Source organism: Seriola aureovittata, chromosome 16 (genome assembly GCF_021018895.1).
Source record: "Seriola aureovittata isolate HTS-2021-v1 ecotype China chromosome 16, ASM2101889v1, whole genome shotgun sequence".
NCBI classification, from domain to species: Eukaryota; Metazoa; Chordata; class Actinopteri; order Carangiformes; family Carangidae; genus Seriola; species Seriola aureovittata.
In genome coordinates, this window is record NC_079379.1 from 16,039,667 (window position 1) to 16,064,048 (window position 24,382).

The window sequence follows — 24,382 nt, forward strand, 5'->3', positions numbered from 1 at the left end:
AAAGACAAAGCCTTACTCATAAGACTGTTTTACAAATGTCCACATCGTCAAATAAAAAAAACACAATCAGGGAAGATCTGTTACAGGGTTTTTATTGTCATTTTTTTAATAAATACAAACTGTTATGTCATTTTAATGCTTTTCTACAGCATTAGACGGTTGTGCAACGCATCTTTACAAAGCTGTGTATGTGTTCTACAAAGCAAAATGCTGCTGTAGTGCAAGTAAAATACAGGGAGTAGAAGGTGTCAGGTAAGTTCTATGGCTATCCTCATGTTAACATGTGGACCTACAACTTCACTCACCCAAAAATCCACAACCACATAGGAGCATCACATCTAAAAAGTGAACAATTCCATGGCACATCTTTGTTCCGTTGTGCTTGATTGCATAGAAATCATCATTTAAAAAAAGAGGAAAAAAAACTTTTTTGTCTGAGGCCATGATCCATTAATAAAGCATAAGATGTAAAAGCTTTTGAATTTGTATTTCAGGGTGTATTCTGATTGATGGCAAAGCGTACAATGATCATTTGATTCCAGAAAAGATTCATGACAGATGTGACTTCTAGAAAATCGTTACAACAGATGATGTTTTGAAAAAACTCAAGGATAATGGACATTGGCAAGATGAAACATTATTTGCTGTATATACATGATATATTTGAAGTCTGTCCCTTAATTTTCAAAAGTTACATTTGCAATTTGTGAAGCAAATTGCCATTTGTTTTATTTACCCAAGTGCCTCCCCGTTTTCTCTCCACATCTACAAATCTGCTCCTACGAACAAACGACAACACTTCAGACATGGAAAGTAAAAGAATAAATGATCAAACAATTACAATGAGAAACAGAAAACAGTCATTTACAGTCAGGTATATTTGAGAAAGCTGTGTCAGTACGGTAAAAATGGATAAAAACAGGATGAAAGGAATGCAGAAATGGAAATTAAAACATTTTTTTTTTTTATATATATGTATGAGAGATTATGAGCGATACATGTACAAGCTGGTGTACTCGTAGCCACAGCTTTCTCCGACATTCTCCGCTTCGGTGTTCCCAGATGCTGCGCTGCCCCTAACTACACACTCACCTGGCCAAGGAGCTCAGAAGCATTTGCTGCTCAGATATGTTTGAGTTCCTCAGAATGACAAACCAGGCATACAGTTGACCTTTGACCTCCTACTCAAGAGACATCCTATTTTGAAATTTGGGCATCTCAGCTGCACTGAATACTCTGCAGGTGAGTGTCCATTGTGCGTTTTTACAAATCCAGGTATGCTATCTTATCATGTCCCTCATCTCCACATCAATGTGTATGTGCGTAGGAATGTGTGTGACTGTGTGTCAATTAGAGGCAGTGCAGCACAGACCGAAGGGAACTTCTTGAGAGGTTTGGGTGTCCAGAAAGTGGGGGTGGGGGTGGGGTCGCTTAACAGGACACTTCAGTGGACTTGGGCACAGCCTGGTCCACGTTGCTGTTGGCTGTGCCGTCCATGGAGCCGCCTGTGTGGGAGCGGCCGCGCTGGTTCTCGACAGTGTGGCTGCGGCTGCGGCTGCCCTCGTTGGTGTGTGAGCGGGAGCGGTTTCCCTCGCTGGTGTGGGAGCGGGAGCGGTTGCCGTCGAAGGAGGTGACGCTGGAGCCGGAGGCGGTGCGGGAGCGGACCAGGCGGGTCATGCTGGCAGATGGCACTGAGGAGAGGAGGAGGATTTAGTAAATGCACTTTATTGACTGAAGCTTGCTCTGGTGCAATTGTGCAGCAATGGTGGAAAGCAGCTGAATAAATTTACTCAAGTTCATGTTACTCTATACCTCTATTTGCTCTACTTACTATATTTAAGATATTAGTTTTTATGTCATATGAATATCACATTAAAATTCTGTTTACACATCAATGACAACAAAAATAATTATCGAATGGTACAATATTATGCAACTTGGCTTTTTAACCTGATACTTCACACTTTAAGTAAATTTTACCGATAAAACTTTTAATCATGATTTTATTCAAAATGTGCAGTTTGCAGTGCAAAACTTTTACTCCGGTGGTAAGAGTAATGAGTACTTCTTCCACTACTGTTCCAAGCACACAGTAAACATCTGCAATCGACCTGCAGCTGAGTTCAAGTTACACCCCGGTGAGAGCATGAGTCATTTATCAGCCAACACCAATGGTTGAAGAGCAGGATGCAAGCTTTTCATCTCACCACAAGGTGGCAGAACTCCTCTTTAGCGTTGTGAACTTAGAGAGTACAAGTTTTTTTTATTTTTTATTATTGATAGTGGCAGAATTGTGCAATCTTAGTTTCACCATAGAAAACTGCATGTCTCGAATACTTACTGTATCCCATGCCCTGAATGAAGTACTTGAAAGCTTCTGTCAGTTTTCCAGGCTGCAGAGAAACAGAACACAAGGGGGAGATAATCAGTCCTCTTGTCATTAATTATCACTCTTGTTTACATAACATAACAGACTCAATCTCTCATCCAACAGCTTAGTTCTAAGGGTCTGAGATATGACAGCTGCTATGAGCAGGTGCTGTGTAGGGTGGTGGATTACAACCTGACAAATGTGGTTCATGTCTGCTACTTGCTAATGCTCTTAGGTGCAACCCTCTTATGCCATCCACCCCTCCACCTGACCCCCTGCACTGATTATCCAGCCTGTTCTTACGGCAGTGACGGTGTCTTGCAGAGCTGTTTCTGTCACACAAACACAGACATACACACCTGGTCAACCTGGGGCATGCCACCGCAGTCAGCCATCTGGAGGGAGGAGGGAAAGCACAGAAGAGGCCATTAACATTTAGCATTTTGGTGCTTGTACATTCACACAGCATTGGATACACGCCATTACCCCCCATTACACTCGGCATTTCCCATTTGAACATGTTGAACACTTTGCCCCTGCTACTTCCAATCAGTGTTCCTCTAGACCTCGAACAGTTAACCCCAGTAAATGGCACCCATTTTAGCTCCAAGAGCCATTTGGTTTCAGTTGCGGATCATAAAAGGCCAACACAAGTAGGTCAGTCGCAGCAGATTGCATTCAGCTGTTCTACTTCTGGTTAATATGTCACCAGGTAAATGCTGAGCCACTGGAATCTTATCAGGCGATGCATTTCCATCAAGGCTATTATAATCTGAGGAGGATATGGGACAGAAGGTGGAGGGGGAGGGGACGCAGCACAGAGAGACAGAAACAAGGCTCTTTACCTTAAGCAGGGTTGTCTTTGTTGGGTCCAGCTTGGTGTTGCACTCAACCTGTGGGTGCACATAAAACAAACATGTTAAGTAAAGTATCTTATATATTGCACATTATAAAAAATGCCAACGCTGAAATAAAAAGTGCATTTTTATTTGAATTTAAAGTTATATGCACTGCCTAGGGATAATAAAGGATTTGTGGCGACTCTCAGGGTTAAAAGCAGTAACAATGAAACAAGTCTTAACTCTCATAGATCAAAACTACCCTGTGTCACTTGACTTTTGTTCCCAGATTTGTTCTCGCCTCATGTAAAACTGATGTCCCCGAGCGTTAAATCTCGCATATCTCTTGGGGCTTTAAGAGGTGACTGAAGTGAACGGAAAACACGTCCAGCACAAGTTAGCTGGGTTATAGTGGTGGGAAGGCTGATCATTAGCATTAGAGCCTTGTTTTAATGGCTGTGTGAACGTCAGTGACCGTGCTTCAACTCACCACAGCCTCCACAGCAGGAGAGCTATCGCCAACCACCAGCAGAGAAGGGCACCTGGATGAGGGGAACACATACGATCAGACATTAAATATCATGACTTACATTGTAATTTAAATAAAATATGCAGCAGGTGATGTTTTCTTGTTGCTTGACAGCAACTTACTTGAGGGTTCTGACATTGCTTCCTGGGACCGGCCTCTCAACCTCCAGATCCCTCCGACTGTAATGAAAGACGTAAAGGATATAACAGAAAATCTTAATTTTTGTTAATTAAAAGTTAAGATTCTACAACGTGTTGCAGCTTAGGTTGTGCTTTATTTAGTGTATTTCTTGGCCTTGAATTCCTAGTTAGAAATTCTTTCTATCACTGCCAGCAAAGCAACAGGTAGACTAACGCTGATGTGTTTACCTTTCGTAGGACTTGACAAAGAGATGCAGATTAAACTGGTTCATGTCGTTCATGACGTGGTGGCGGTATGTCGCAATCAAGTCATGGTTGTTGTGGATCTCCTCCTGTGGTGACCAAAACACAAAATCAGTTTAACTCACTGAGACTCAAAGACCTAGAAAAGCTATTTAACAACAGGGATTTAGGTGAAAATACTTAAAAAACAAAAGGAATTTGAAGGTGTACCTTTCCAAAGAGGTGGGAGATGATCATGTCAGGCATGGCGTGGGTCCAGCCGCTGATCTGAAATTAGACGTAAAAATTGTATTTACTTTTATGCAGCATTTATCTTTTTTTCAGCTCTGCAAGTCCAATATTCATTGTGTTACCTTGTGTGCAGCCCAGTCCATCCATCCCTCAGCACACGGGTTGATGTTGATGAGCAACAGGCCCTCTACCATGTTCGGGTAGTCCAGCTAAAACACACACAACCTGAAATTAGTGATGTATTCAGCCTGGTGTAAGAAACAGTGTTGCACTCAGCAAAATATACAAGCTCAAAACTGGGCGCTATCTCTTCTGGCTGTCAGTGTTCTGGGGTATTTTACAATCTTAATGTGTTAGACTCATTAAGTTATTGAGATTGGTCTTTGTTAATTTTTATGGTTTTATGTTGCCATTTATGTTGTTTTTTGGAATTTTTCTTTTTTTTCCTCAATTTTAAAATCACATTTTGTTTAATACTGATTTTGTGGCTTATTTTGTTTGTAACTCAATATTATTGCTGCCTTTCTTTGCCAGGATGCGTCTTTATCTCAAAGATGCTTCCCCTGGTTGAATAAATGTTACATAAAAAATATATATACTGCAATAATTCACACTTATTTTAGTAAAAGAGAAGGCTGCAGCAGGGAGTTTTACGTTGTATCTCTGTCAGCCTTGTGTCAACAGGGTGAGACTTCCTACTGTGCACAGTGTTAGTGTTGAGCTGATCTGGAACATTCCTGAGGCTTTTAAGGCTCAGCAGGCTCAAGCAATAAGCTGTGTTATATTGCCAAAATCAGCAAAAAGGAGAAACACATTAGCTGGCTCTGCTAATCCCAGATTGATTAAAACTCATAATTATTAAGCCTGACTGAGATGTTCACGGGGGGAGACTTACAGCGAATCTGGTCAGAATGTAAGCCCCGGCTCCAATGCCCATTCCAATAACACTCTTCAGCCTGTGTGTGTACACAAAGATACATGGATACTGTTAGAACAACAGGTTAGAAAACATCTCAAATATGAGTGTGAGCGGTCAGTGTGAAAACCGCAGCTCAAGTTACCCAAAGTGCTTCAGCACCAGTGGGAGTGTCTCAGAGAGTTGGTCCATAGAGGGATACTCATATCTGGAAAAACAAAAACCTTTAGTTAACAACTGAATAATAAAAACTATCTAATCACTGCACAATATTGCTCCTTATTCTTGATATCAGCCCATAACAGCCGTCTGTGTTTCACTATCTGTTTTCAGATCATGTTCAGGTAGCGTTAACGTGAGGCAAAGTCCCACCATCAAAGCTGAGATTAGGCTGAACCAGATAAACACCTGTCCCTACAACACACTTTTCAAATTAGGTCGTCTCAGCTACATCCACATTGATCTACCTGTCGAGTCAAAGGTCACAGACTGCTTGACATACATGAGTGCGTTTGTGTGTCTGGCTCACCCAGTGGAAAAGGTGTTAGCTCCCTCGTGCTGTCCGGGGGCATCAACGTGACACACAGAAAAGTGCTGCATGATCTCCGACATGTCCTCATGGTTGAAGAGCGTGTTCCAGCAGGTTTTGTCTGGAAAGAAAAAGTGATACTTGGCTGAGAAGTTGAAACGACCCAAAGTAACCTGAGAGTGAATGTAAGACTTGCAGAGTTTGTTTTTGTATAACATGCAGGTGTTGTTTTTCATCATCTTGCAAAATTTGACACCGTCACAAAAATCCGTCAATAATCTTGGAGCAGTTTAGATAATGTAATGAAGTGGACTTAATAATATAAAGTTAACTCGGTGGACCTAATCTGATCCCATGTGGTGCAGTAATTCAAAACACCCCAGGCTTTAGGCACAACAACAGATGTTTCACCTAGATAGAGCTGAATCAAGAGCCAAGCTTACGGTTCAGTCCGATGTCATGGAAGGTGAGGATGACAGGTCTGTCTCCCTTGGGAACCCCCTTCATTGTACAGTGGATTCTTCCATGAGGAGTCTCCACATCGTGCTCCTATAGATGCAAAAAACAATAACCAAGCTTTGCATAAAAGGTACTATGTTACATCTGAATAAATTTACCAACACTTTCATCTCAATTAAAAAGCACCTGTTAAAAATAAATTGCATAAAATGAGCAAATTGCATGACCTTCATTCATGCATTTTGCAATAATTCATGTCAAGAAACCCTCATTATTGCCTCATCTAATTATGTTTTTTTTCCATGCCAAGCTAGAAAACTAACAAACCACTGATGAAACTCTGATCCAATCTTTCTAATGAGCCACAAAAGTTGCTTCATACAAAATCTAAAACTATTGTCTATCCAGCACTGACACCGATGCAACAACTCCAACTGCAGAAGCTGCTGTCCAGCAGGCAGCATAATCCAACAAATCCACTGGAAACTACTCAGTGCAAACATTCGAGTGCAGCCTTCAGTGTACTCACGCTGACTTCAATCTCAGCGACAATCATTTCCACATCAGAATCCTCCAGAACCATGTTTGCAGTAGAGGAGTCCAACACGGCTCACTACTGGAAAAAAGTGCAGTCGCAGTGGCTCTCTGAGCTATAGATCCAACAGTTGGTGAGCTCTGAAGTTGTTTAGCCCTGCACTGAGAGCTGTGTTTTATACCCCCGCTGCTTACCAGTTGGCCTAAGCTCCTGGCCTCCCATGGTGCCTTGCAGGCTGGTCAAAACAAGCTAATTCTATCCCTAAATTGGATCAGCCAATGTCAGACAGAGGGCCATCAGCTACTGCGTTGGCATGATGAGTAAGTCAGGGTGTGACCAGTGGGAGAATATGGTGAATGAATGAGCGCGGGGAAGTTGGCAACCATTATTCAGCAATATTTAGGGCAAGCACTTTCAAAATAATGGCTGAGCTGAGTAACATGCAACTTAAATAATACACATTTTAACAGCACTGAACATGAGGGTGAACTGTCTCTCAACGCTAGAGCGCGTTAAACAAAGACTTGAGATGACAGTCTTAAACATTTCCTACAAACACTCCATAAACAGTAAATGACTGACTGAATATCCAGTATGACCTAATAGGCCTATATAACCTGAAGCAATAAATAGAATAAAATGTGTTTCAGTATAAAAGCTTAAACTCTAAACATAGTTCATTCTCAATGATTTTCACAAATTCTTTCAAATCTGTAAAAATGCTTTCAGTTGCAAATATTGCCCCAAATCACATGAATCTTACTGAAGCGGTTTATCATCACATCATGTATGGTGTGTGAAGAAATGTATTCCATATGCAATCTTGGAATTATGCCATGTCTCTTCCAAAGGAGACAAGAAAACATACTGCTGAATATGCCATATGTGCAGCCATAAATTTCTACATTTTTAACTAAATATCATTTTGAAAATTAAATTGTTTCTGTGAGAACTGGATCCTAAAAAAAACGCAAAGCTGCAGTTTCCAGTGGTGACCTGACCTGTACTGTAGATGTAGGAGACTGTACAAGATGACCTGGTGGGTGGTTTGAAAACCAGTTTAGGCTGCATAGGATCTGCTCTAGAGGAACATCCAAGGAGGCGTAATAACCTATTTACTGGACGTAACGTACATGTAAACATCAAAGGATTCGCCACACCGCGCTCCGCCCACTCAACACACTCAAGCACGTAGGCTACACTGACGAGATAATCCTGCAAGGCAATACGTATGTGTGTGTGTGTTTGTGCGTGCATGCATATGTACCACAACTGAAACTCATTATGAGCAAGACGATGGATTTCTGTGCCTGTGTTTGTGCATATGCATTTAAAATCAATAATCAGGAGTAAATCCCTAATATCAACACCCTCATCTAATCCAGTGTCACTGATTGTTGGAAGCTCAGGCGCAAGAGATATCAAAGACTTGCCCTGAATACTTCAGGTCATCGGTGTAACACCAAGTAAGTCAGAAGAGCTTTAAAGGCAAATTAGTGTTGGGAATGACAAAGCTTGGGGAAAGATCTTTGTCCACTGATTGCCGGACCAGGAGACCCATTACCTCACGGACGCTGAAATCACAGACTGGAACAATTATGTTTGAGGTGATGGTCAATACATTTTCAAGGAAGGGAGAATATGTACAACATACTGAGCCCGCACCTTCAAGCTCAACCACTTCTTTCACTTGAAAACCAGGTGGTTTCAGTTTTCCCACCAAATGCTTTCTGACCGCGAGGGTCTGACTCAGGAGCGCTGTCCAAGGTGCTGAGAGGCCCCCAGACTCAGCAGCACCCACACACTAACCTAAAATGTGTGCGAGTGAGAGTGTGCTAGAGTGGAAAGTGAATGGTTTGATGCACTGTGGCTGTGTTATCTTACAAATCCAGTTCAAAGTGTGTTTCATCACTTTCAGTAGCTGACTGAATTAGCAGAGGCCCAATCAGATTTTAGTCCTAATAAAATTACAGCGGATGAAAAGTCATCACCGAGATGGATGAGCCACTGCAACCAGTATTTCTTTTTATCAGCCACTAGATGGTACTAGACAAGTTAGAATAATAAAACATAGAATAAAACCATCTGTTTACACAACTGATAATTGGGATCACCGTTCAGTCCAAGCTTCAACTAATAAATCCAGGTTTACAGCTGGTAGGAATAGTAAATATAGGATCTACTTTCATGTGTGTGCAAACATACCTTGATAACAAGCTGCTGTACAGCCTCTCTCAGGCCCTGCAAGGAAAGAACAGAGTCATGAAAATATAAAACTAATGCAATTACAGTCTAACATGCTATAATCTAATATCCTGAGGGCGTCACCCTGTCACTGCACGTATTTTCATGTCGAAATGAGCACTGCCGCACGAGGCACTAGGTGTCATTTCAACTGCACAAATCTCTACAGTACTTGTGGAGAAATGATCAATGATTGAACAGTAATCTTTGTTCAGAGAGGTCAGCGCTGGGACAAAGTTCAGCAGACTTTATTGACAAACTTGGGGTGAACAGTAAAGTCCACTCACCGAGGAAAATGAAGCTATGATTGTGGGCATGAATGAGGGACTCTTTTTTCGCCACCTCTTCTTAGATAATGTTTTCAATCCTGTTCATTTATTCATTAATACTTATTATTACAGATGAGTTGTTGCTGGTGCAGATCGAGTAAGTTGTTATTGTGAGATATACATTATGTTTATCATGTTTTATGCTTCATTGAATAAAAAAAAACATTGTTATCATAATTTTCAATCACTGTATGTGTATTGATGTAGATGGAGATTATATTCTTTTATGGAAGAAACTGATGAAGAGGACTGTGCAGCCTCAGTGAAGGTATGTGATCTGTTTTATACTATAACAATAACTGATCATATATCCTTTATCTTACTTTTTTGACTGAGCAGTGTCACATAGTTTTGCCTGGGATTTATAGTAAGTAATAATCATTCATCATTTTAATGTTCTTCTTGGTTAGCATCTGTCTTTATTCAAAATACACTGTAATTCTGAATAAACCACAAATCTATAAATAAACCATACAACCAATTTGAGCATGCTAAAACACATTTCTACAAGAACTATTTATAACTTGATTTGATTTGGCTCTGTGCGGAACACATACCGGCAGTTCCCTGTCAACCAGCAGGGGTTTGGACTCAACAACCTGGATCTCATCCATTTCAAAGAGCTGCAGAGCCTGGAGGGTCAGAAAAGACAGTTTAGTCAGTGAGCGAGTGGTTCAATCTGTGTTTCTGAGGTTTCCAGCCTCTCAAATATAATTTGTTTGATGTCATGGAAAAAAAAAAAGATGTATGTTTAATAAAAAGATGTATGTGTTCTTATCATCTCCACCCTGGGTCTCAAACCTCTATAAAAAAGGCGCTGGTTATAGCTGGCTGACCCGCAGACAATAAACTGACAGATTGCTTGAACTTTGGGGTGGGTGTGTCTATTAGCTTTGAATTACTTGACAAAGTGCAGTGACTATTCTTGACCTGAATCCACTCACGTACGCACAGGTGCAAACACAGGAACATGCAGAGACTGGCAGTGCGGTATACACAGTAACATGCGGACAACAGAGCGGCCACACCCGGGAACTGCTCACTGTTCTCACACACAAACCTGACGGACGGAGTACACAGGCAGGAAGACTGACAGCTGACAGACAAGACGATGGTCTAGTGGAGGGGGAAAAGATGAAATGTGATTTCTCTCTCTCACACACCCCACTGAAACGGGTCAAAAAATGCTAATCTGCAGCCAAAATCTGCCGAAAACTGAAGCAGCTGTCCCCCTTCCCAGATAATAGTTTCAAGATTGGGAACATATTTCAAAAATGAACACAATAAGGCTCTGTTGATGAGAGACATTCAGGGGAAGGAATGAAGAAGAGAGGGACAGACGGAGAGAAAGAGACTGAGAAAGGCAGGGAGAAAAAGAGAGAGAAAAGAAGGGGGGGGCATGTAAAGAGAAGACAGGCTGTGTGGACCATGAAGCTGTGTTGGAGGAGAGCAGGCGGGCTGCAGCTCTGCATGCAAATCAAATTAGCCAGTTAAGAGAGCTCTTTGTCCACTGGCCCCGGTGGCTCCTGAGAGCCAGGGGCCTGCCCTCCTCCCCTGCTAAAGGCGGCCTTCACTGACCCACACACATACAGGAAGCAACGGACACCCTGGTTCCCATCAACACATCCCAGCCTCTTTTCAGCTCTCGGCTGGCTTTCTAGCTCTTTGCCTTCTGACACTTCTCTCTGTTTGTCTTGGTTTCTGCTCGGTTGCAGTCGCTATGTTTGCTCTTTTCCAGGCTCCCTCCATCTGTCCTGTGCTCTCCCTCGCTCTTGTTTGTCTTTGTATACAGGCATGGCAGAAAATTCATCAACATCAACCAACAGGGCTGCACTGAGGCTGTAAGGGCAAGATGGTCTTTTAGAGGAAATGAGTCATTACATTTCAAATGTGGAGATGACGGTGGTCCGGCAGAATACGCCCTGCACACACACACGCACACACGCACGCACGCACGCACGCGCGCGCACGCGCGCACACACACACACACACACACACACACACACACACACACACACGCATATATGTACACACAGGCTCCTCTGACTTGGACAAGAGAGACCGGAGCCAGCTGGATCTCACAATACCACAGAGGAAGAGGAGTATCAAACAACAGGTTCATTTTTCTGCTGAGGCCTTCCAAAACATGGCCGCCATCACACTGCGGGAGCTTTGTTGGAGAGGACAAGAGATCAGCCCCCGTCGAGATTCCATAGCCATGTGTGAGAAGGCATGTTTGTGATCATCGGGGTGTTGAAAAATGACACAACTGGAGCTGTTTCAGCTTCTCAAACGTGAAAAATTAGTTCACGAGTCAACACGGGGGGGAATCCTCTAAGCCTATTTTCAAGCTTATTTGTAAACACAGCTACGTACAACCAGAGCAGTGAGCTCATTAAGAAAAAAAAACAGAGTGCAGACTTCCTCTGCAGTTGGCCACCATCAGCACCTGTTAGCAGGCTGGCAGCAGGCAGAGAGAGTCTGGCTGGACAGCCGGCTGAAACAAGTAGGTCACCTGCTGTTTACACCAGCAGTGCACCTCTGAATGCTCGCCATGCTGAGCTAATGTTTCACCTGGCCAAGAGAAGAGCGAGGGAGGGAGCTGTTTTAGTTTTACCCCACTGCATCCTGATGCCAAGCAGCGCGATATGAGAGCTGCCGCCTTGACATCTCTTATGCAACGAATCGTCACGTTAATTCATAGAATATCATATCAAATGAATCTCATGGAAAAAGAGATAAATATTACAATGAAATCTACAAAGCATGAAAAAGGTTTTGGAGCCATGCAGATGTATGTTGTTTTTCAGATTTTCAGCTGCTTAATACTGAAACAGTAAATTGGAAGTGTTATTAAGTATTAAAGTGGAAGTAAGTGTTTCTGCAGTGCATCTTTTTCTCACAGGGATTTTATGTTGCTGCTGCAGCAGGGGGCTTTCTTTAAACTGGCTTCACTCCAAACTGGCTCGGTGTCATTGGCAACAGTCGCATATTGTCTCTAACCAAGTCAAACCAGTTCTTACATGCATATTCCCCATTGAAAGTTGTTTTTGTTTTTTTTTTGTTTTTTTTTTTCAATGTCAGGCCGTAGGGAAGAAAGAAAACTATTCACTAAAGCAGATTTGGCCTGGCAGAAGTGCAACTGTGTTATGCAATCGTGGACAGGAAAGAGTGGGAGGATATAGGCTCAAGATGATCTCAAATGTGTAGTCCAGAATCAGCTGCAGAACACACAACACAAATACTGTAGCATCTGGTGAAATGCTGGCTGGTACACTTTCAGTATTTCTGAAACAAGATTTGGAGATTGATCATAAACTAGCATGGAAACAACATATTGGTTATCTTAAAAAAAAACTGCTCACTTATACTTCCTTGCAGAACTTATTGTGTGGAATTGTGGGGGTCCACCTTTAAAATGAGTATAAATTCAACAGTCTTACTACAAAAACTATGATCACACTAATGCATTGTTTCTAAAATCTCATGCAATGAAATTTAGTGATTTGGTAAAATGCAAATAATTCTCAGAGCAAAATCAAAGTCATTTCCAGACTGTCAAAAGTGTTTTTCAAAAGCACAAATGGTATTTGAGAGTTATTTGTAAATTTACATTACAAAAAAAAAGAAGAGGTTTTACGTATTTTTGCTGTTGGGGTTAAATTATGGGACAATGCCAATATAATATATTTATAATATATTTTCTCAAAAGAATGGCCTACAAATATATGTTTAAAGGTGATGTTGTTTATATATGTTTATATTGTTTATACTTGTTGTATTATGTGTGATGACAATAAAATACACACAAACTAACTAACTAACTAACTAACTAAATAGTCCATGACAGCATACACTGTGATGTAATGAAACCTCTACATGACTTTATTATTCTGCTCTTCTCATCCAGTTGGTAATCCGCTACTTTTTCAAGTTTTGACTGTAATCGTGATTCTTATGATTAGGTTTTATGCGCTGATTCCTGAAAAGCAGATTTTTTTGAAACTCCAATGTTTTCACTCAACAGTGAGATAATGTGGTTTGAGCTTTAGAGGAAAACAACAACAACAACAACAACAACAACAACAACAACAACAACACTGTTGCGGGCCTACATAACACATTAGTGCTTGTTTTTCACAGTAAATCCACAGATGTGACACACTGCTTAAAGCCAGAACATCTAAGTTACAAAACAGCATGAGCTCAAAGTCTCTCTCTGTTCTCTGAGGGAGAGAGAAACATATGTACTGATTAGATTTGGACAGCGAGTCTCAATTTTCGGAGGCCAGAATCAAGGCCATGCCGTCCTTCCGCCATTGCCTTCATATAGTTTTAAATCCAAGAGCCCACAGCATCCATCTGCAGAAACAATGATTGCTTCCCTAATCTTTGGGAACTCGCTTAATCTGTCAAATCCCTGGTTCTGAAATATCAGCGCAGCAACAGCAGCAGCAGCAGCAGGCCTACTGGACTAAGCTGTCACAGACCTACATTTTCAGATTGTAAAGATATCAAAATGTGGGTGCCTCCATTGCTACAGTAAGTTGGTGAGTGGGGGGTGGTTCAGGGGATCACCAGCAGTTTTCTATGAGCAGCAACAACACTTTTAGCAACATCAGTGGTTCAAGCAGCAGCTGCTGCTGTTTATTATGAGATGTATTCTCCTGTATCCCCACCAAACCTCCTGTGTACTTCAGAGATCAGGGTCATGATCTTTTAGATGGGGCTTTATATCTTGACATAAGAATTAACTGGAAAACTAAACACAGCTACAAAACAGGTCGGGGCACACTCTTGTTTTGATAGAAGGGTATGTTCTACGTTTTGGCAGACTGCCATTAAAGCCTTAAGTTAGTAGACAAATGTTTTCATTTTTTGATCAAGCCAGTTGGGAGCAAGATCCCCTGCTCCCCACACAGCTCCACCCATCTGCATGTTTTTGTTTGTTTTCTTTATATTAAGTCTAGAGAGCAAAGAGGATGTTTTACAGTTATTGTTACAATAATATTTGCAACATGCCAAATAAAGGCTTCCTGCTCCTGTGCGTGTGCGCGTGCCAGCTTCCAGGGTCACGTGTGAAAAGCGTGTTGATCTATGATCAAGTTCAACTAGTTGTTTACATGTTACACATGCTACACATACCGTAGGAGTGTCCTGCCTTACTATTAAAATGTATTTCTGACATTTTCAAAAATGTTTAAAAACTTACAAAAAGCCTTCCCACAATGCATTTGTACATGTAATAACATGTATTTACTATGTACTCAAAATATAACAATAATTAATAATAAGTTTTTCAGAAATCTACACACAATCATGAAATCCATGTGAAATGTTTTGCTCTGTGCGTCAGCCTGTCTGTTCTTTGTGGTGGAATAAATTTGGCGCACTTCTCAGAGATTACACTTTCTTTACTTGAGAACTGAAACAGAATTCTTGCGTGTTGTACAAATCTGTATATCAGCGGAGTTACACTGCGCCAAACAGGACTAACAACGTGCTCAGACATGCTGCGGAGTCACTGGGAAGTTAGCGCCCATTTCCTTATAAAATAATGAAAAGCACTAAGATAACTGGATGAGTTGGAGCAGAAACCTACCTGTGGATTTCACTTCTGATTGTCCTGAGATGAGCACTCCCCAAAAAATGTCCACAAAAAACTTTTTTTCTCTCTCCTTTCAAAGAGCGCAAATTGCTGCAGTAACAGAAGCGTTGCTTTGTTTATAACGTGAAGCACAAGGCGGATGTATGAGGGAATTTTATAAAGCCTTGGGGGTGTGCAGCCCGGCCCACTTTCCCCGCTGCTCTCTCTATTGGGTAGCGGCAGCTGTGGGATTGATAAGGCAGCCTAACCCTTTCCAGCGGTTGCATTATGGGGAAGCTGGTGACAGTGACTCATGAGACAACTCCCCTGTTGAGTTTACACCCCCCCACACACACACACACACATACACACACACACACACACACACGATATATCACCAATACTCTCCCAGGATTACCAAACCGCCTGTGATAAAGCAGTTACGGATTTATCTTCCATGTTTTTTTTAATCTCCTGTAATATTCTTTTTCTTTTTTCTTTTAATTTTTTTAAACACTTTTTCTTTGCAGATTCTTTTGCATGTAGATGCTGACAAAAAGAAAAGATTTAGCAGGATGTGAGCTGTATCTAATTTCATGACACTTTAACACCCCCTTTGTGTCGACTGCCACTGTGCCCTCATAGCACCCTCTCATTTGACACATTTGATAGCTGACTGTGATGTTAGGTGGTAATTACTTTGAAATGAACAGCACTGACTGGGTGCAGACAAGAATCTTGGCAAGGCTGCCATTTTGGGTTTTTTTTTTTTTTTTTACATAACTGTTCTGCAAACTACAATTCTTCTCCCTCTAACAGAGGAGTAGAATCCATACTGGTAATTTTACACTTGTGCAATCCCAACAGCTGACGTTTTTTAAAGATGTGTTTGAGCCATTGTCTGTTGTGGCTGTATGAGGCTGAGGGGCTAGGAATGCAGCCAGGCCTGCAACCTTGATTTGAGGCCAAGAGGAGATCAGTCTGTACAAAGGGTAGCCCTTCCCTCGCCTTGGATCACACACCGCCTTTCCTTGATAGCACATTTCTATTGTCTAATCAAAATCAGCTTGTCCCCCAGATGCAATAATCAATACCAGAAGAGAGACAGTATGGTCCGGTGTGAGCTGCTGCACAGAATTTACTTTGAGGGAAAGCATGTTATCCTGATGCAATGTCGTCTAGAAGTGACTTCAAACAGATATCCAATCTGAAATAATGCCTGTGTTGATTATCCTCTTTGTGTTTGACACCTTACATGTAATCTGAGTGCAGAGTGCAGAGAGTTTGTGTATGAAAAAATGTGCGCCTCAGCATTTTATAAGCATGTTGTTTGTGACTCCCGATCCATTTGATTCACTTACTAAGCATGGACTACAGTGCAGGGATCTCCATGGAAATTTCCACACCTGCAAGAGTCTGACTGTTACACTGTGAATCTGCCAATAAGTGCTAGTATTGGCAATGAGTGTGTGAAAGGTCCTTGTCAAGATACAATAGCTGCACTGTGGGCTTGTAATGTGAGGCCCTCAATAGGAACACATTGAACAATAGCCACATTGGAGGGGAAAAATATAACCACTATGCTAATTTCAGGTCATTCACTTAGTACACTGCAAACCAGATACAGGGATGGGGAGGGGGGGGGGGGGGTGGTAATGCTGATGGACATCACCAAACAACAAGTATCCTCACCTATCTGGCCACCAATAAAAACACTACACAGGGAGCATCCGTGCGTCTGTCTGTCTCTGCAGCTCCTGTCCAGCTATCACTGCGGAGCACAGATAGCATTCGCGAGCCTGGTCACTGCGAGAGATTTGCTGCAGCATATGTGGGTCGCACAGTGTCTCAATAATTGATAAAAACCAGTGGACTTTCACCTGACTGATTACAATGTTTGTGGGAGCAGCTGGGTGGCAAGGCTATAGAGCTCTTCAGGTGTGGGCTGCACCCCTTCACACATCTCAAGGCTGTTGATGCACTTTGAACTTTTAAGTTTCTGTTTATAGATATTTTATTATATTATTTTTATTATTATATAGTATATGTTATTCCATCTTCCTCCCTTTCCTCCCCTTTGCCATTTTAATCATGCTTTATTTCCATATTGATTTTTATCAGTTAGACATATTTATCAGTTATGTACTGTATAATATAACTTCTTATTGTTTCCTTTAGATTTTGTGAAGCCCTTTTCTGACATTTTTCTTTTTCTATTTTTTTAATGAATGATTGTTACACAAATAAAGCTTTTACTATTCTTAGTAATATTATGTAGAGGGAATTCTGGGAGCATGGTGTTGAGTAAAGAGAAATAAATCATTAGATGAGGTGCTGTAAGGACACAACATGTGAGGTCTGTCATCAATAGAAAACAGGAATATACTGCATAGCTTTTGAATATTGAATTCTTCAAGGAACGTTAGAGTAAATTAGATCTTGATTTTTGTTTTTGTTCATTCTTTTTGTTCCACTTTCTTCTCCTCCATCTGACTCTTCCACTAAAGCATTAGTCCTGTATTGTACATGCTGTATCTTCTATCTGTTGTCTGCCAGTCAAGGGTCTCCCTGTTGAAGTGTGTTTGATCTGTAGGTTCATGACCGTACTGCACTGCTGTTCACTGCAAACAGAGCAGATGACAAAAGTCAGAACATCTAGCGCTGAAGGTCAAAGCTCATCCATTTCACTGAATGCTGCTGAATCCTACACAGTACAAGTATTTACATTAAATGTAATCTGATTATGGGGCTGTTTCCTGACATGTTGTTAGTTCCCCATGTCAACTTTTATTCACTGCACACACCCATCCGCTGAGTCTTTGTGTGGACCTCCTCTAAGCTGGACTCATGCAGTCATGACAACTGCAGTGATGAAATAGGCTCAAAAGAATGGGTGATTCAGACACACATGACATGGACTGTGTCTGTCGGTCACATAGTAAAAAGTTTGTAAAAAGTGACGTACATTTGTGACCAATATAGAAAGGTATGGCTACATTGTATTTTTGGTGAAAAGCAAGATTTGACACTGATGGTGTCCGTTGACATCAGTGGTAAATCTTTACAACATTTTTTTTTTTGTGTGAAATTAACAGAGAAGTTGAAAAGTTACATATGGTGTCCAGATAAATCATTACATGCCGTTTTTGGCCCAGTTTGGTTTCATGTTAGTCAAGAAGGAGCATTAAAGGAATAGTTCATTTTAGGAAATATTTATTCACCCTCTTGTCTAGAGTTGGATGAGAGGATTGATAGCACACTTGTGTCTACAAATATTTACTGTAGCATGTTGTAACCACTAAATATGAAAACAAAAAACATTTGTCAAATATATCATCACATCTTTTTTTTTACCAGGTCTAACATACGCATGATTAGCTTAACACAATTTTTCTTGTTCCCATCACTGATATTAATTATAGTATCATTTCTTTAGGGTTAGAGTAAAGCTGGAGTATTTCATAGTTTTCTATCCTAGAAAGAGATTTTTACTAGCAGGCACCCAGGTGTTTTATGAATGTATTTCGGGGTTTTATTTTTGCAGCTTGTTATAGGTCAACAGACATATAAACCTTGTGGCTTTTTATTTGGCTGTAAAGTGGGTTTACCACCGTTGTCCTGACATGAAGTTTTCCTTAGCCTGATATGTATTCAATACTGATTATCTCACTAAGATGCAGTTACTGCTGTGATAAGACTGTCCTCTTTTCTCTTGATGTTGATAAGGCTGTTACTGAGTGACTAACCAGGCTGGGTAAATGTTACTCGTATATGACAGTTGTCATTAAGCAGCAAAGCCTTAATAACATAATAACATTGTTTGTTTGATTTATGAACTCTTGAGGGCAAAGGTTAAACTTACTGGACACCTACATAATGTAAACACACTCCTGAGGTTTTCACTGTCGAATTAATCTTAGTGCAGATGTCAGTGTGATCAAAATTGCAGAAAAAAAAAAACTGCAGATAATGATGAACAAATTGTTTTCCGACTTGCTGCTTTTAATGAAAGCAGTTTAGAGTCACATATCCACTGAAAGCCACAGCCACACTGACAGTCAGCTGACTCATTCTCAAAGGAGTGAGACAAACAAGTCTGTGTAATTATTAAAGACCATATCTTAAAAAGGCATGAACAACCTCCTGCCTTTTCTGAGAAGGCACAAAACCAGTTACAAATTGTTGAATGAAATGTTCATGTTCATGCATGTATTCACACTGTCTAACTGATTAAGCACAAACTATTACGTAGATTTCAGTCAAGTGACAATCTTATATGCATAGTTGTCCCTTAAAGGTCCCATATTTTACACTTTTGCTCCATGATAATTGAAGTTTTGAAATCCATAAGAAGATATATTTATGAATTTAAGAACGAGAAATCAACTCAGTATAGTTTTACATCTCCTCTCTCACGGGTAAAATGGAACCTTTAATGCCAATACGAAATTTAGTCAGTTTTCAGTAGGAAATCCAGCTGCTGAATACAAAAGGTGGCCGTGGTTGTGTGAAAGACTAGCATGCATCTGACTGAGCGAGTTCTGCGTTGCATAAGAAAACAAGATAAACAAACAGTGAGAGGTCTTGAGCTCACCTAATCCTCTCAGAGCTGCAGTCACTGTTCATCGAGCTCTCAATCATAGCGCTAATATCTTTACCACCAGCACCAGGCTTAGACACAGTAAACATGCCAAAGCACAGTGGGTACTGATGACACAGCTGAACAAAGCTGTGGCAGCACTCACAGCGGGTTTTTTGCCATGTGTTTCGTCGCTGATGTACAAGCTGAGGTTTGAGGCACACCAGGAATCACTTTGCTACACAGAAGCTGAAAATAAGAGTCTAATATGCAGAGCTACATTTGCAACAAATTTCAGGCTGCTACATTTCTTCCTCTCCATATTCGTTACTCTTGTATGCATGTGGAAATCCAACGTTGAAAAGTTATTTTTTCTGAATTTAGGCCTGGCAGGCGCAACACATTCCAGCAGCAGCAGGCCAGCCTCTGCAGATAAAGTTGGACCGTTTACCAAAGTGGAAACTGCACCTATGTTTTGATTCCTTCGGAAAATAATATGTGAGGTCAGAATGACAGGACGTTAGCTGGTGGGTGAGACTGCACCCTGTTAGATTAAAATTAACTGCAGAGGTGTGATCTCAGCGGAAGATTCAGCGGACGTTCATTCCACGGTTTGATTCAATTCCTATCAAGTTTATTGGAATTATCAGAAGCTGATAGCAAAATAAAAAATCGAATCCTATGTCCTATGACGTACAGCGGGAAGACTGTGATAACAGCCCCTGCAGTGTCACTCTGTTTTTATTAGTCCTCCTTTGTTGATTTGGTGCAGAACAGAAAGATTTATGTATAAACAGTGGACACATCTGTTTGGATTACTAGGTTGGGACTGTGTGTGTGTGTGTGTGGGGGGGGGGTTGTATATAGTAGATGAGAGTAGAGGGGGCATTAGTAGAAATAAGAATGGCAAGGAGAAGGTGGGCAAGGGGTGACACACACAGTGGGGATGTCTATGTTAAACAGGGGGTAAGCAGAACTCACAAAATATTCGGCTACTATTACTGTATCAAAAACAATATTAGAGCCTCGGGTACACAGGGTTTGCAGTAGGTAGTACTGCCGAGGACCTCAGGTGAACTTTGAAGCCGTCATGCCATTGATGACAGAAATGCTGGCCCCTGTTTCCACTCTTTATGCTAAGCTAGCCAGCCGCTGGCTGTGGCCATGTATGTAATGCGCAGATATGAGAGTGGTGTTGATGTTCTCGTCTATCTCTCATCTGTTCACATCTCTCTGCATTAAAGCAAATTCTGTTATTTCCCAAAATGTCAAACTGCTGCTTAAAAAAATATCCGAGGAGTGATAGAGAGAACAGATGGGCCCTTGGAAGGAGGTTGAAGGATGTTTTGACTGGCCTCGTGTCCTCAAAGTTACATATTCATTCACAACCAGGGAAAATTTACAGCTGACTAACTGTCTGCACAGCTCAAAGGAATGAATACTGTGACTTATTTTCAAATCAATGATTGACAGTTTGTTTTGGTAAAAGTTGGATACAAAGTTGGAGCAGTGTGATGTTGTGTTGCACACTTCACTATCTGTGTTGTTGTTAAGTTAGTGAAGAATTACTTGGTGGCCTAGATAGCTCAGCTATTAATGATTTTTTATTAACCTTATAGTGAGGATTAAAAAAACAACACACTCTTCAGAAGCAGGTAATATAATTCCACAATGTCACTGTTGTAAATCAAAGGTCATTCCTACACTGCACTGCACACCACACAAAACATTTCGCAGATCTCGTAGCCTAAGTTACATTTAAAAAAAAATAGTACTTTAAAGTAAATTAGTACCTTAATAAGTATTGAAAATGCGTTGAAAATGTGCATTAGCATATCTAAAAGGGCCATCGAAGTTTTTCTACCGAGATGTCCCCAGCATAGTGTTGCATAAAGACACAGATAAAGGCTAAATATCCTATATAGTGTGATTAGATAATCAATGACTATGTTCTACTTGATTGCACAACCTCTTCACGTAGATAGAAAATAACTGCAGGTGAACTTGAAACACTTTTAGGTCAACTCACCTGAATCTTTTCAGAGGACTTTCAAAGTAGAATGGTGCCTTCAGGGGCTGTTGTAAATATTGCTTCTGTGATTAGACATAAAAATGTAATCAGGTAGGAAAAGTACAGTGGTGGAAGAATTCTATTGTTGAAATACACCAATCCATGTAAAAGTCCTGAATTAAAAAAGCACAATAAAAGAAAATGCACTTAAAGTATCAAATGTAAAAATACTCAACATAGAAGAATGGCAGATAGGAGTGTTAAACTATTATATATTATATCATCAGTAGCCTACACAGGCATTAATATGTGAATTGTATTTTTCTGTTGTAGTTTGTTGAGGTGAAGCTAATTTAAATGTATATGCTTTTGCACATTGTAATTATGACGATGCATCCTGTTTGGTAAGCACATGTATGCATCATAAAATTATTTTTTTTATCTACAGAAGTTAAGTCTATTAAGTAACTTTCAAAATAAAACGAGAAAATCAGGGTCGTCATCAAAAGAATAGAAGAATATGTGATGTGTCGTGATTGTTTTTCTGTGGAGCACCTGAAGGCAGCACAGCCCCGGGTTGAATGAACAGGCTGTGATGATGATACAGTGGTTTCAGGATGACAGCAGCCGCTGTGGGAGGTGCAGGGCGGGACCGCGACGAGGAAGACGAGCGCGACGTGACTGCCCCGATTGTTGTTTGTTGTGAACTTGTGAACGGAAGTCAGCGTGGTGCTTGTTTATCCTCTTACGTCCGAGAGCCACACCTTCAGGACGCCTCCGCTTACTCAGTAGAGTAGCGTGAGCACAGGGAGTTCGATGAATGGGTGTGCTCGATTTCAAGATTAGAGTTTAGAATCTGTCCAACACAACACACCTGTAGTAAAGACTTTACACACAAAACATATAATAAGGTTATAAGATATGGTGCACTGTCACAAGTTAAACCACCAAACAGTAAGCTATGTAAAGTGGTTAAAGTGGTCTCACCATGACCCACTACAGAAGTAGGCCTACTGTTTACAAGGAAATAACAAGTACTTCACATAATAAATATTAACATATTAACAATGGGTCTTTACTGCACAATGAGTTCGTTTCACTTTTCATTCTTCAGGCACATTTTACTGATTTTTTAGACTTTTTAATTAATTTTATTTTAACTGCAGAACTTTTAACTTGAAATTGAGTATCTTTATGTTATGTATTGCTACTTGAATGTGAATACTTCTCAAACAGCTGGGTGTTACTGTAACATACTAAGGTGTATAATCCCTCTCTCATTTTACAGAAAGTAAAATTGGCAAATTGGTAAATTGTCGCATTATTTTAACTAGGATTTGCTATTAAAGTACGAAGAAAGTGTGAGACATTAAATGACAGTAAGACACTTTTTCATTACTCCACAGACTTCACTGTCCAATGAAAGGAAATGGAAGTTTGAGAGCTAAAATTAGTGCTTTTGTCCTCAGTGCAGCAGGCTCCCATGGTGTCTCCTGGCCAACATGTAAACAAGTTGCAGAACAACTGTCTGGAGATTAGCCTGAAACACATATACGCGCACGCACGCACGCACGCACACGCGCACACACACACACACACACACACACACACACACACACACACACACACACACACTCACACACACACACACACACACACACACACACACACATACACATACAATAGGTCATGCTGAAAGGCAATCAGGCAAACTCTTATGTAACAATAACTTTATTTCTGTAACTAATCACCAAAATAGAAAGGATCAGAACTTGTGAAATTGATCTAGAGCACAATTTGATTCATTCTTACTTGAAAGGAAAGGAGAGGCATGTTTTTGTTCAGTGGCAAAGACAGAACATCAGAAGCCCTGTGATAGACTGGCGACCTGTCCAGGGTGTACCCCGCCTCGTACCCAGTGTCAGCTTTACGATTGGCTCCAGCCCAGCCTGCGACCATCAGAGGATAAGCTGCATAGCTAATGGAAGGAAAAATATACAAAACAGAGATACATTTGCACAGGGTAATCTGTGACATCCAGGGCAATATACTGGCCCGTACAGCAAATAGTACAGTGAGGATCCTTTGTACAATGAAGCATTCAGGGGGATTAATGCTTGAACCAGTTCACTCAATCAGTTAATACAAACCAGCAACTGAAGTTAATCCAGTGAGCTCCAGTTTCCTCTGACTCTGCAATTAGGGGAAATCTTGTCAGCTAAATCTCCTGGTATCATTTTATCATCACTCATATGAAAAGTTGTCTCTCACTGTAAAATCTGGGGGATGTATACATTTAAAACAAAACTTTTTGTGCACCCAGCTGAGGCCAATTCTATCCTGAAAAAGGCCTAACTAACTAAACAAACCCTGTTCTGTTCTGGAAGATGAAAATAAATCTGTAAACGACACAAAATAAGGAATGAATCAGAGAAGAAAATGAAAAACAGTGAAGAGTAGAAAGAAAGAGTTTTTTTCTTTTTTTTTGTCTCCCGTCCCTCAGTGTGTCACTCTGTCAGTCACATGCTGAGCCATTTGTCAGACTGCCAGGCTCTGCGCTCTGAGTGTAATCTCTGTTGACCAGTCAGCGGAGGGAGGGAAGAAGAAAAAAAAAGATGGAGGGCAGGAGGGCTGTGTCCCAATCTAGGTCGTCCACCAGTAATCCAACAGGGTGGAAGTATGTCGTGGGCATACGATGCCAAGTGCTGATCTCACCCAACTCCTCTTCCTTGCTCCCTGCCCAGCTGAGTTCTGGTCTCATGACAGACCTCCCTCAGAGTGCTTTGGACTACAAGACTCACATGCTCAGATGCTATCGCCGAAAAATTCCTGGCCTTCAT

The 24,382-nt window shown here is 41.0% G+C and overlaps 1 protein-coding gene across 2 annotated transcripts; it reads right to left on the reverse strand.

Annotated features, from left to right (window-relative positions):
- Positions 1 to 76: 76 nt before the first annotated feature.
- ndrg1a (N-myc downstream regulated 1a) lies at positions 77 to 15,120 on the reverse strand. 2 transcript variants are annotated; one of them, XM_056398793.1, is made up of 16 exons: positions 14,968 to 15,120; positions 9,923 to 9,997; positions 8,998 to 9,033; positions 6,242 to 6,347; positions 5,799 to 5,919; positions 5,415 to 5,477; positions 5,249 to 5,309; positions 4,476 to 4,562; positions 4,333 to 4,389; positions 4,108 to 4,211; positions 3,862 to 3,918; positions 3,701 to 3,752; positions 3,217 to 3,264; positions 2,731 to 2,766; positions 2,342 to 2,393; positions 77 to 1,691 (listed from the first exon to the last, which is right to left on the reverse strand). In XM_056398793.1, exons 2-16 carry the CDS (start codon positions 9,977 to 9,979, stop codon positions 1,432 to 1,434), a joined length of 1,197 nt encoding a protein of 398 aa, XP_056254768.1. In that variant the 5' UTR covers positions 9,980 to 9,997; positions 14,968 to 15,120; the 3' UTR covers positions 77 to 1,431. The 2 variants fall into 2 exon arrangements, with proteins under 2 accessions (XP_056254768.1, XP_056254769.1); XM_056398794.1 differs by lacking the exons at positions 8,998 to 9,033; positions 9,923 to 9,997; positions 14,968 to 15,120 and adding an exon at positions 6,787 to 6,934.
- Between the last annotated feature and the right edge of the window lie 9,262 nt (positions 15,121 to 24,382).

Bases quoted from the DNA above. Each gene is read 5' to 3' on its own strand.
- ndrg1a (XM_056398793.1), bottom strand. From the start codon at position 9,979: ATGGATGAGATCCAGGTTGTTGAGTCCAAACCCCTGCTGGTTGACAGG. The intron at 5,478-5,798 runs GTGAGCCAGACA...TTGTTTTTCCAG, and splicing joins GCTAACACCTTTTCCACTGG to ATATGAGTATCCCTCTATGG. The intron at 4,563-5,248 runs GTAAGTCTCCCC...TGTGTGTTTTAG, and splicing joins ACATTCTGACCAGATTCGCT to CTGGACTACCCGAACATGGT.